The sequence below is a fragment of the Orycteropus afer genome, unplaced genomic scaffold (assembly GCF_000298275.1).
Source record: "Orycteropus afer afer isolate SDZICR_OR568_19922 unplaced genomic scaffold, OryAfe1.0 scaffold00179, whole genome shotgun sequence".
Lineage (NCBI taxonomy): Eukaryota > Metazoa > Chordata > Mammalia > Tubulidentata > Orycteropodidae > Orycteropus > Orycteropus afer.
Window position 1 is genome coordinate 62,960 of NW_006921766.1, and position 13,655 is coordinate 76,614.

The window sequence follows — 13,655 nt, forward strand, 5'->3', positions numbered from 1 at the left end:
ATGGGGAATAACTACCACCAGCTGCCCAGCCACTCAACCAGGCCCAGCCAAGTTGACACAAAAACATAACCACCACAGGTAGCAACATACAGAACCACCCTGAAGAATGAAGGACATCACTTACATTCTTGGTGTCACAGAGGAAGCATCCTGTGAGTGTCCTTTCTGGAGAGCTAAATGCTCAAGGGGGGCTAAATCTGGTATCTGTGACTTCAGCTCCTTTGCTGAGGGACCCTGGGGTCCAGCTGGCCCTGAGTGGTTAAGGGCACCGGTTAAGCAGAAGGACTTCTGGCCAGGCCAGGGGCCACAGCAAGTAGAAGGGAGCACAAGGGCCAGCAGACAAGGTTCACACAGAAGGAGGGCAACAGCAGTTGGACTGGCAGTAGGGGGGCACAGCAGGAGGAGGGGGACACATAGCAGGTGGGCTTGCACACAGGGCAGCAGATGAAGGACATGGAAGAGGAAGGTCTGCAGTAGAATGAGGAAAAGGTAGGAGCATAGGAAAGAGCATCAACTCAGGAGCAAGACTTCTGACCAGACGAGGTGCCACAGCAGGCTGGGTTGGGACACACGGGGTGGCAGATCAGGGACACGCAGGAGGAAGCAGGTGCACAGCAGGAGGAGGCAGGCCCACAGTAGGCAGGCTTCCACACCAGTTGGCAGATGAGAGACACACAGGAGGATTGTCTGAAGCAGGAGGGGGAATAGCCAGTGGGCTGGCAGCATGAGAAGGATGGGCAGAGGGTAGCCTCACAGCAGATGGGCTTGCAGCAGACAAGCTTGCAGCAGATGGGTTTGCAGCAGACAGGTACACAGCAGGCCTATTGGCAGGGGGAGGATGTGCAGCACATGGGCTCTGGCAGTTAGACTGCTGGCAGCAGGACGACTCACAGGAAGTAGTGCAGGTTGATTGACAAGGACTGGATCCACAGCCTGTCTGGCAGCAGGGGCTGGACACACAGCTCACAGGGGTGTAGACAAGGCCTAGGTAGAGGGCTGGGGACAGCAGGTGGGGGTGCAGCAGGAGGGTTCACAGCAGCTCTTAGGGCAGTCGTCCACCTGCCGGGAAGAGCCAGTGTAAGCACTTGGCAGGCAGATGTGGCTGCCATAGCTTCTGTCACTGGAGCAGATGGACATGGTGGATGCAGCTAGAACACAAGTCCTGGAGTAGCAGGTGTCAGCCATGGTGGATGTGGGAGCAGGTAAGCTGGACTGAGGTTGTGAATGAGTGAGTGAGTGAATGTGTGAGTACCTCTGGGCTGTTGGCGCTTTTATATCTCTATGTTGTCCCAGCAGGAGGCTCAACAAGTCTCTCTTCTTTGTTGTTTGGAGGCTAGAGAACTCTTATTAATGCCACATTAGTGTTTTTTTCTATGACATGTTGGTTGCCCTGTGAAACTGAATGTATTTTGGAGTTTTATTGCCCCATCCTAGCCTATCTTTGGCTCCAGAACATAAAGTTGTGGAAGAAAGGCTTTATGTCTGCAAACAGGTCTCCCTTTTAGGGTGTCTGGGTGGGTGCTGTGTTGATTGCACAAGAAACACATATCCTTATCCTAAATGTTCTTTGATGAGCACCTGGCATGGCCCCTTGTACACAGTTGTTGGGGGCTCTGGGCTTGTCAGACTAGAGAAACTCATGTCAAAGAGGGTGTGAGGGCTGATGTGCTTCTAGAAGTGACTCACCAGGACTCTCTGGTGCAGGAAGTTTCACTGAGAGCTTTAGTGCAGGTTGTTGTTGTTGTTGTTGTTATGTGCCGTCGAGTCGGCCCCGACTCATAGCGGCCCCTCCTTGGGTTTCCGAGGCAGTATCACTACGGAAGTAGGATTGCCCAACCTTCCTTCCGAGGAGTGGCTGGTGGGTTTGAACCACCAGCCTTCTGGTTAGCAGTCAAGTGCTTTAGCCACTATGCTAGTGCAGGTAGTAAACCCAAAAAGAAGGGACAATCCTGTGGAAGAAGTTCCTGTGTAGGATAGCAGATGTCCTTGCGTATGCAGTAACACTCTCATCTTCTGTCCCAACACTTTGTGAGGCCATTTCACCTAAGTTGTCAAATTTATTGGCACACACTTGTTCATAATGTTCTCTCATTGTCCTTTTAATATCTGTAGAGTCTCTGATAATGTCACCTCTCTCATTCTTGATATTGATAATTTGTCTTCTTTCTCTCTCTTTTTTGATGGTCACTCTGGTTGGAGAGGGTAAAATTGCTCAGTTGATCGATGTTATCATGTTAAGGAAGGAATCTTTCATTTCATTGATTTTCTCTGTTGTTTTCTAACCTTTCACCATACTTATTCAATCTGTATGCTGAGCAAATAATCTGAGATGCTGGATTATATGAAGAAGAATGGGGTATCAGGATTGGAGGAAGACTCATTAACAACCTGCAATATGCAGGCGACAGAACTTTGCTTGCTGAAAGTGAGGATGAATTGAAACACTTGCTGATGAAGATTGAAGACTACAGTCTGCAGTATGGATTATACCTCAATATAAAGAAAACAAAAATCTTCACAACTGGACCAATAAGCAGCATCATGATAAATGGAGAAAAGATTGAAGTTGTCAAGGACTTCATATTACTTGGTTCTACAGTCAGCACCAATGGAAGCAGCAGTCAAGACATCAGAAGACATATTGCATTGGGCAGCATTGGGCAGATCTGCTACAAAAGACCTCTTTCAAGCACTGAAGAGCAAAGATGTCTCCTTGAAGACTTAAGGTGTGTCTAACCCAGGCCATCGTATTTTTCAGTCACCTCATATGCATGTGAGAGCCTGGACAATAAATAGAGAAGACCAAAGAAGATTTGATGCTTTTGAGTTGTGGTTTTGGCAAAGAATACTGAGAATACCATGGACTGCTAAAAGAAGTAACGATTCTGTTCTGGATGAAGTGTAGCCAGAACGCTCCTTGGAAGTGAGAATGGCCAGACTTTGCCTCACCTGTTTTGGTTATGTTGTCAGAAGGGACCATTCTCTGGAGAAGAATATCATGCTTGGTAAAGTGGAGGGTCAACAGAAAAGGGGAAGGCCCTTAACAAGATGGATTGACACAGTGGCTGCAACGGTGGGCTCAGGTATAGCAAGGATCATGAAGATGACACGGGACCGGGCAGTGTTTTGTTCTGTTGTATCTAAAGTCATTATGAGTGGGAGATGACTCGACAGCACCTAACGACAACATAACAACAACAACATTTGTGTTAGGCTGAGTTCTCTAGAGAAGCAAAACCAGTAAAGCTTATATATACATATGGAGAAAGAGAAATTTATCTTAGGAAAATGGCTCACACACTTGTAGAAGCTGGCAAGTCTAAAGTTCTTGCATCAAACATCATGCTGGAGGCTTTTCCCAACTTGTGCAGCTGCAGGGCCTGACGAGCTCAAGGTTGGCAGGCAGCATACAAACTGTTGACTCCAAAGAATGACGAATCCAAGATCTCCAGGCTGAATGGTGGATTGTTCGCTCACAGACAGTTGTAGGCAGCACAACAGGATCCTGATCCACAGAAGAGTGTTTCTTTCCCCAGGATGTCCATAAATATATTGGAAGCAGGCCACACCCCTAGGGAAACTCCCTTTCAATGGATTACCTGCTCAAAACAATAACCCATATCACAATTGCTTAAACCACACAGAATGGTGGTCCAGCCAAGTTGACACACAGCTCCAACTATCACAACATTGTTTTCTATTTCATTTATTTCTGGCCTGATTTTTATTATTTCCTTTCTTCTTTTGGTTTACTTTGTTCTCACCACCCCCATTTTCTTAAAGTGGAGGAACCAAGGTTGCAGTGTTTAAAGTAATTGGTCATGGATTTGAACCCTTCAGCTACTCCAAAGGAGAAGAATATGACAGCCTATATCATATAGATTTACAGCCTTGGAAACTCTACGTTGCTCTTGTTGTTGTTAGGTGCCATCGAGTGGACTCTAACTCAAAGGGATCCTATGTACAATTGTGGTGTAGTAAATTACATAGTATGGCTTTTCAGCCATAGTCTTTTTAAACTCCATTGTGGAATTTGCTATGAGCAACTGAGTAGCTCCTGATTGTTAAAGTTATCCACTTGAGGTATTTCTGTTGGGAGCAACATGAAGTATTTTTCTAGGAAGTTATCTCTCTCTCAGGTGTGTAGAACTCTGATGTTGGGATTGGTTGGTTTTGGCCACTCTTTCAGGCTCAAAAGGAGCCCTCCTAAAGGCAGAAGGGGTCTCTCTCTGACTGCCAGCTAAGAAAAATGTGCTGCTGAGAGAAAACGCACTGCTGAGAGAGAGAGAGAGATGCAAGAGACATGCACTGCCGAGAGAAAGATGTGCTACTGAGAGAGACTGAGAGAGACTACTACTGGCTGAGAGATGGTCGAGAGAAACTGAGGGCATTCCTGACCTTGAATTGTAGCCTGTTGCTTCCTTAATAAACTCCATAATCTGAGTTCTGTGTGGCCACTGCAGTGAATTATTAAACCCAGCATAGAGGTTGTGGCTGCTGTGAGAGGAATGGTTGGTGTCAAGGTTAGTAAGAGGGCTGGAAGGTGGCAGCATGTCTGGCTTCATAGGAGCAGGCATTGGGCTGCTGATGGTGATTCTGTCCTCCTCTTAAGTAGTTAGAGGAGGTCAGAAGATGCCACCTTCCTTCCCCTTTTGCAACAGTAGAACAAGACACTTCCCAGTTTTGTGCCATCCTCACAATATTTGCTATGCTTGAACCCATTGTCACAACGACTGTGTCAAATCCATTTCTTTTAGGGTCTTCCCCTTTTTTTGGTGACTCTCTACTTTACCAAGCACAATATCCTTCTCCAGGGGCCAGCGCCTTCTGACAACATGACCAAAGTACGTGAGACGAAGTCTGGACATTCTTACTTCTTCTTCTTTTTTGAATTGTAGTTTGTGTAAAAGTTTAGAGTAAATTAAAAAAAAAAAAACAAAACAAAAATCAAACTCACTGCTGTTGAGTGGGATTCCAACTCATAGAAACCCCTCCTTGGGTTTCTGAGTCAGTATTTGTACAGAAGTAGATTGCTCAATCTTCCTTTCGAGGAGTGGCTGGTGGTTTTTTTTTAACCGCTTAGCAGTCAAATGCCTTAGGCACTATGCCACCAGAGCTCCTCCATGCACATTTTCATGACATTGATTGCAGTCTCCACAATGTAACAGCTCTTTTCCCACTTCCTTCCTGTGGTTACCTTTTCCCATTGTCTTTCTTTCCTATGCATTCCCTGAGCTATCTCCCCTTGCAAATGCTCCTCTTCTGATCTCTCATGGTTGATTGTTCTAAGGAGTGTACTTACCTGGTGTAATATTTCACCTTGTATGCCCATTATTTAGCTGGGAACCATGGGAATGATTTCAATTCCAGGCTCAAAGAGTGTAGGGGCCATGGACTCAGGTTTCACCAATCTCTATCAGACCAATAAGCCTTGTCTTTTTTATGATTTTGAATTTTGTTACACATTTTTTTTCTCCTGTTGTAATCCCTTTCTGAGTGATTGGCAGTGACAGCTGGGCACCATCTAGTTCTTCTGGTGTCAGAGTCATGCAAGCTGAGGTTCCCATGGTCCATTAGTCCCTTGGACTAGTTGTTTCCATGTATTGTTGATTTTCTTTATTTTTCTTTGCTCTAGTTGATGAGAGACCAATTGTTGCATCTTAGATGGCTGCTACAAAGCTATTAATACCCCAATCACTACTCAACAAAGTAGGATGTAGACCAATGTTTTTATGTAGTATGTTATGCCAATTGAGCCTGATGTCCCCTGTGACCATGGTCCTAAACCTGCAGACCCAGCAACTCACTCGCTCAAGATGTTTGACTGTGGCTTAGAAGTTATTATAACATTCTTCCTTCTAAGGAGCATTCCCTCTGTACTTTCTCCAACAGAAACCCTATGGGGCAATTCTACTCTGTCCAGCATGGTCGTGATGAGTTGGAATTAACTTGAAGGCAGGGAAGTTGGTTTTTGTGTTCTTAAGGTGTAAACTCAGGCCAGACATTTGAAAACTTTCTTTTCTTTTTTCTAACATAGGTGTTTACTGCTATAAATTTCTCTATAATATCGTTTTAGCAGTATCCCTCAACTTTTGATATGCTCTGTTCTCATTTTCATACAGTTAAAAATATTTTCTAATTTCTCCTTTTCTTTCTTCTTTGAGTTCTGAGTCTTTTAGAAAGATGTTGTTTAGTTTCTAAATATATAGGATTTTCCAGAGATCTTTCTGTTAATCTTTCTAACTTTATTCCATCATGGTCAGATAATACCCATTTTATGATTTGAATCCTTTAAAGTTGATTGAGATTTGTTTAGTAGCCCAAGATATGGTAAATGTTTTGAATGCATTTGAAAAGATTGAGTATTCTGTTGTTGGGGGGAGTGTTCTTTAAATGTTGAATTAGTCAAGTTCTTTCATAGTATTATTCAAATACTATGTGAGGAAAAGCTGAGCACTTCAGGCTTAAGTCCTGCTGGTTGAGTAAGGTGCCTCTGGGCACTTAGGGGAGCTAGTTTTGTCAACCCACAGAGCTAGAGCTGAGAACCTTTGGGTGGAGACTTAGACTGAATTGGGTACCTCTGGGCTCTTATCTGCAGAGCTAAAAGAGCTTTGTGACACTTGCCTGAGCAGGGCCAGGCCAGGTCAAGGGGCTGAGGGCCAGAGAGAGACCAGCCCACAGGCATGGGTGAGAAGAGGGTGTCCTGATCGGAGAATTCTGTTCTGAATGCTCCTGAGCCTGAATTGTAACCTGTTACTTCTCTAGCATAGTGCCTAAGGCACTTGACTGCTAACCAGAAGGCTGGCGGTTCAAGCCCACCAGCCACTCCTCGGAAGGAAGATGGGGCAATCTACTTCCATAGTGATACTGCCTCGGAAACCCAAGGAGGGGTCGCTATGAGTCAGGTCCAAGTCGACGGCACATAACAAAAACAACAACACTTCTCTAATAGTCCTATAATTGTGAGTACAGTCTGAGTTCTCTATGGCCATTGCAATGAATTATGGAACCCATCAGAGAAATGGAGAGTGCTATGGCAGGGACAATGTCAGAACTGGTAAAAATATTGGAAGGTAGAAGCAAATATGACCACTACCTCCTAGAAGTCAGCCGTAAGCTGTTGATGCAAATAATGATTTTCTTTCCCTTGTAAAATTAGAGGTCAGATGACTCTGCCACACCATTTTTGCAGGTTCTAGCTATCATTTTACTATTTCTTTTCTATTTATATTGACTATTTTTCCCCTTTCCCTCTCTTTCTACTGTCTTTTCAATCAATTGAATATATTTTTTTTATTATTCCACATTTTTTCTTTTGTTGGCTTATTAGCTATAACTCTTAATTTTATACTTTAGTGTACTTTGTTTTGAATTTTAAGGTTATAGTTTGCATTTTTAATTTATTCTAGTCTATATTCCAGTAATATTGTACTGCTTATTGTATAGTATAAGAGCTTTACAATAGTCTATTCCCTTCCTCCCCTTCAAATCTTTGTGCTGTTTCTGTTATGCATTTTACTTTTATTATGTTTTACATGCCACAATACGTTGTTACTAGTTTTGTTTAAATAGTCTTTAAAAGGATTTAAATAATAAGAAAGAAATCTTATACTTTTACTACTAAGCAGGAAATCTTCTATAGTTACCCATATGCTATCTCTGGTGCTCTGTATGTCTTTTTGTAGATCAGCCATGTTTTCATTTGGTATCATTTTCTTTCTGCCTAAGGGCTCCTCTGAACAATTCGTGTAGTTCAAGTCTGCTGGTGAATTCTTTCAGCTTTTGTATGTCTGAGAGTCTGTATTTCACTTTCATTTTGCTGATTATTGAAGCTGGATCTTTGGCTGTGAAGACTGGTTGACATCTCTAGAGCCAGACTTCTGAACGCGATCTGCTTCCAAGGGCCAGTTAGCAGGACAATCATGGTGCCAGTCCACCCACAGGCAGACTTGTTCCCTAGGTCTCTATGACTTCTGGGTTTGTGTTGCCAAGAATTTCCCTAGAGGTGCTATTGTTAATTTTTTGGTGGGTCATGGTCCTTGAATTCAGGTAGCAAACTGTGGAGCTTGGGCAGAGTGCCCCACAGGCAAGGGTATGGGATACAGGTATAACCCTACTTACACAGGATCCCCATAGGAGAGTCCATGAAGGCATGTTTCTCATGTTCTCAGCCGAGCCCATGCAGTGCTTCTGCCATTGAAGAGTGTGATTTATCTCATTTATCTTCTCTGCTTTTGGCTGTTAGAAATTTTCAAGGAAAATGTGTGCCCTATAGCAATGTCGGATTAACCAATAAGCAAGCTAAGCACAGATTTGGTTGTGCTTACTTAGTAATCTATAGTTAAGAATTTCACGTTTTTTCACCACATCCAAGATTTTGCTTCTAGGCATAGCAGGCATCTTTCTTTCTCCCAATTACACACTCTTTTCAAATTTATAATCCTTGACAGGGACACGGCACTCAGTAAGTAAGGTAAGTAAAGGCTTACTTGTGCTTACTTACTAATCAATAGTGAACAATTTCACATGGGCTTCACTAATCATAAGAACAAGTAAACCTATGCTTACCTTGCTTTTCAGGTAATTTGCCTCTGCCCTTTGGTACCAAATGTTCCTGTTTATCATATTTGGTGTTAATCTCTCCTCTGGCTTTGTTACATTTTTTTCTACTCTGTTTTACTTTTGCCAAATTGTCTTAGTTACTGCAGCACTACCTTGGAAGGAAATACCATATGTCATCAGTTCTAAGAGGCACATACTTTCAGGTTTCAACAACTAGAAAATTGTTTAAATGGGGCCACATAACAAAAGCCCACAAACCTCAGTGGCATAAACTGTGAGCATTCATTGCTTACATCTTTGGTGTGGTTGAAGAGACAGCTTTGCGGATTGTGGCTGGGTTTGCTCATGTGTCTGGGCTTAGCAGGCTGTCAGCTGATCTAGGATGGCCTCAGCTGGGATGACCTAGGTGATTGGCTTTGTTCCAAGCATCTCTCATCTTCCAGCAGGTGAGCCCAGACATGTTCTCATGATGATGGCAGAGGCACAAGAGGAGAACACGCCCAATTACACAAGTGCTTTTAAGTCTCATAGTATGTTTGCTGATATCCTACTAGCATAGTGCCTAAGGCATTTGACTGCTAACCAGAAGGCTGGTGGTTCAAACCTACTACCAGCCACTCCTCAGGAAGAAGATTGGGCAATCTACTTCTATAGTGATACTGTCTCAGAAAGCCAAGGAGGGGTCTCTATGAGTTCGGTCTGACTTGATGGCACATAACAACAACAACATGAGGTTTCATGGCCAAACTGAATCAAAGGATTGGGAAATGTGCTTCACTTCCCATAGGAGGGGCAGCAAGGCCACAGGGAGGGGTAGAGAATTGGGCCATTGATGCAATCTACCACAGGTTATGACCCAGAATAGATGTCATCTTATAATTGCTTATAGTTGTCAGTTGAGTTAGTTCCTACTCGTGGTGGTTTTATGTATAACAGAACAAAATGCTTCCTGGTCCAGCCGCATCTTCATGATTGTTGGTATGTTTGAGTTCGTTGTCATTGAGCCCATTGTGTATTGTGTCAGTCCATCTCACTGAGAGTTTCCCTGTTCTCACTGACCCCCTACTTTACCAAACTTTATGTCCTTTTCTAGTAATTGGTCTTTCCTGATGACATGTCCAAAGTAAGTAAGGTGAAGTCTCATCATCCTGGCTACTGAGGAGCATTCTGGTTGTATTTCTTCTAAGTTTGACTTGTTCATTCTTCTGGCAGTCTCTGGTGTATTCCGTATTCTTCACCAACACCACAATTCAAGTGTATCTATTTCTTTCATCCTTTTTTATGATCAACTTTTGCATGCATACAAGGCAACAAAAAGACCAAAGCTTAAGTCAGGTACCAGGAGCTCTGGTGGTGTAGTGGTAAAGGCATTTGGCTGCAACCAATAGCTTGGTGGTTTGAACCCACCAGCCGCTCTGCAGAAGAAAGATGAGGCAGCCTGCTTCTATAGACTTACTGCCTTGGAAACCCAATGAGTGTTGCTATGAGTTGGAATCGACTTGATGGCAGTGTGTTTGGTTTGGGCCCAGATGCACCTTGGTTATCAAAGTGGCATATTTATATTTTATGTAATCGCCCAGCCTACTGCTACAGGAAGGACCTTGTTAGGGGTGTGTGTGTGTGTGTGTGTGACGGGGATATATGGGTGTATGACTAAGAGGACCAGATGGTCAGCTGAGACTTTAGCTGGGAGTGGAGGTGGCTGCTCCAGTCCACTCCAGGTCCCTGGACTTTGTGCTTCCTGGCTCTTTTCTCCTTTTTAAAGACCACAAGATGGTATAATCAGAAGTCCCCCAGTGGACCTGATGTTTATGTGCCCCACCCACAGGCCCTACTACTGCTACTCTCAGAGAAGAAAGGAGACCTGTGGGTGTAATGCAGGAGAGTTTATTAGGTCAGAAAGGCAGGTGCTCGCTGGGATGAGGCATGTACAGGGACTGGAGCATGGCAGGGCAGAACATGGGGCCAGCATGATGTTCTAGACCTGTGCTCAGGCTCTGGGGTGGCTGTGGTAGCTGCTTACCGGACCACCCTGAGGGACAAAGGACATCATTTGCATTCTTGGTGCCACAGAGGAAGCAGCCTGTGGGTGTCTTTTCTGGAGAGTTAAACTCTTAAACCAAAAAACCAAACTCACTGCTGTTGAGTTGGACCCGACTCATAGCAACCCCTCTTTGGGTTTCTGAGGTGGTATCACTACTGAAGTAGATTGCCCCATCTTCCTCTCGAGAAGTGGCTGGAGGATTTGAACCGCAGCCTTCTGCTTTGCAATTTAATCCTGGTATCTGTGACTTCAGCTTTTTTGCTGAGGGATCATGGAGTCCAGCTGGCTCTGAGAGGTTAGGGGCACCAACTAAGCAGCAGGACTTCTGGCCAGATAAGGGGCCATAGCAGGCTGGATAGAAGCATAAGTGTCATTTGACAAGGGTTACACAGGAGGCTGGGTGGTAGCAGCTGGGCTGGCAGCATGAGAGGGAGCACAGCAGGAGGAGTTGGGCACACAGCAGGAGGGCTTGCACATAGGGCAGAAGAGGAATAACACAGAAGAGGAAGTTCTGCTATAGAAGAGGGCAAAGGGAGGAGCACAGGAAGGAGAATCAACTCAGGAGCAAGACTTCTGACCAGATGAGGTGCCACAGCAGGCCGGGTGGGGACACACAGAGCGGCAGATCAGGGACACACAGGAGGAAGCAGGTGCACAGCAGGAAGAGGCAGGCACACAGCAGGCAGGCTTGCACACGGGCTGGCAGATGAGGGACACACAGGAGGATGGTCTGCAGCAGGACAGGGTGCAGTCAGAGGGCTGGCAGCATGAGGATGATGGGCAAGGGCTGGTCCCACAGCAGACAGGCTCACAGCAGACGGGCTTGCAGCAGCAGATAAACTTGCAACAGATGAGCTTGCAGCAAATGGGCTTGCAGCAGAGGGGTTTGCAACAGACAGGCACACAGCAGGCCTGTTGACAGCAGGAGGGTGTGCAGCATGCAGGCTGGCAGTTAGACTGCTGGCAGCAGGAGGGCTCACAGGGACTGGTGCAGATGGATTGACAAGGACTGGACCCACAGGCTGCCTGGCAGCAGGGGCTGGACACACAGCTCACAGGGGTGCAGATTAGGGTCAGACAGGGGCCTGGGGCACAGCATGTGGGTACACAGCAGGTAGACTGGCAACAGGGGGCACAGGAGGAGGGCTCGCAGTAGCTCTCAGGGCAGTCATCCACCTGCCAGGAAGAGTCAGTGCAGGCACTGGGCAGGCAGACGTGGCTGCTATAGCTTCTGTCGCTGGAGCAGATGGACATGGTAGATGTAGCTGGAACACAGGTTCTGCAGTAGCAGTGGTGGGAGTAGGAGTAGGTGAATGAGTATATGAGTGAGTGAGTGAGGGAGTGTGTAAGGAGCTCTAGGCTGTTGGGGCTTTTATATCCCTCCCTGGCTTGTTTTATTCCAACAAGAGATTCAACAAGTCTCCCCTTTCCTTATTGTTGTTTAGAGCCAGTTGCTGCAGAACCCTCATTAGAGCTGTTTATTTTCTAAAATTAGTTTTTCCCTCATATAACTTGTGAGTATGTTGCAGAACTGTTTTCTCCCTGTGTTTTATGTTTGGCCCCAGAAAAGTTGTGGAAAAATATTTGAGCCATGCTTTTACTCTGGTGGTGTGGTGCCTAAGGGATATGACTGCTAACCAGAAGGCTGGCAGTTCAAACTCACCAGTCACTCCTTGGAAGGAAGACTGGGCAATCTACTTCCATAGAGATACTGCCTCAGAAACTCAAGAAAGGGTCACTATGAGTCGGAAATGACTTGATGGCAGTGAATTTGGTTATTTTGGTTTTGCTGAGTTGAGGTTTTGGAGGTGAATAGTTTTCCAAAGAGATTTATTCTGGTTCCATCTATCCTGCCTTATGTGCTTTATGTGTATGTGTGTGTCTCTCTCTCTGTATATAGGATATATATATATATATATATATATACACACACACACACACACACATAAAAATATTGTTCTATATCCTACTTTGATGAGTAGTGACTAGGATCTTAAAAGCTTGAAAGCAGCCATGTAGATGCAGTGATGGGTCTTTTCTCATCCAGAGCAAAGAAGAATGAAGAAACCAAAGACAAATGGAAAAAATTAGTCCAAGGTAGACCATGCAGTCCTCAGCCTGTATGACCATGATACCAGAAGAGCTAGATGGTGCCCGGCTACCACTGTCAACCACTCAGAGCTAGATCAGTGCAGGAGATCCTGGATAGGTTGGGGAAAAAATATAGAGCATGTATGTGTTGGTTGAGTGGCAGGTTGGATGGATCATGAGCTTGATGTGTCTATACAAATCTTGGTTACTCTCTCTTCATCTGTGTATCTTTAGTGTGATTCTTGGTTTTGGAGTATTTTGTGCCAGCAGGTTCCCAACTCATTCCTCAGACCCTGCCCTCACTGAGACAATGGTGTCCTGTCCAGAAGTTCCTGAGCCCCCATCTGCTATAGCTACAAACTCTGTCTTCCCTTCACCACTTCACTCCCAACATCCACCCCCACAGTCATTCTTAGTTCTCCTTGTACTTGTTTCACAATTGCTAAATAACGTGTGAATTCTGCTGTTTCTTGAGTTTTCCATTTAGATATTATCTATAGTTTTCCTATGTGTGGGAAAGGACTTTCTCTTGAGTACTATTGACTGGTAGTATGTAAAATGTTCCTCTTCCCATACTCCCACAGCAGCTGTTTGCCACTGAATAAATTCTGACTCATAGACAGAGTATATGACAGAGTAGACTGACCCACAGATTTTTGAGGCTGAAATCTTTACAGGAGCAGATTACTTGGTCTTTTCTCTCACAGAGAGTCTGGTGAGTTCAAACTAACAACCTTTCAGTTTGCAGCCGAGCACTTAACCATTGTGCTACCAGGGCTTCTTCCCATCACAGTAATATCCCAATATTTGGTTGCATCAATACTCAAATTCTGTTTTATTTTACCAAGTGAGCATTGTTCATAGCTTTTGTTGTTGTTGTTGTTGTTATGTGCCGTCGAGTCGGCCCCGACTCATAGCGACCCCTCCTTGGGTTTCCAAGGCAGTATCACTACGGAAG

At 44.9% G+C, this 13,655-nt stretch overlaps 1 protein-coding gene and 1 pseudogene across 1 annotated transcript; both read right to left on the bottom strand.

The window, feature by feature from the left end:
• Positions 1–272: 272 nt before the first annotated feature.
• Positions 273–1,185, bottom strand: LOC103202412 (annotated as a pseudogene).
• Positions 1,186–10,976: 9,791 nt separating this feature from the next.
• LOC103202413 (keratin-associated protein 10-3-like) lies at positions 10,977–11,881 on the bottom strand. The gene is made up of 2 exons (XM_007947298.2): positions 11,243–11,881; positions 10,977–11,021 (listed from the first exon to the last, which is right to left on the bottom strand). The coding sequence occupies exons 1-2, from the start codon at positions 11,858–11,860 to the stop codon at positions 10,977–10,979; spliced, it is 663 nt and encodes a 220-aa protein (XP_007945489.2). The 5' UTR covers positions 11,861–11,881.
• Positions 11,882–13,655: the final 1,774 nt, after the last annotated feature.

Coding starts and splice junctions, on each gene's coding strand:
- LOC103202413 (XM_007947298.2), bottom strand. CDS start 11,860: ATGTCCATCTGCTCCAGCGACAGAAGCTATAGCAGCCACGTCTGCCTG. Junction 11,022..11,242: donor GTGCACCTGCTTCCTCCTGT/GTGTCCCTGATC, acceptor TCATGCTGCCAG/CCCAGCTGCTACCACCCAGC.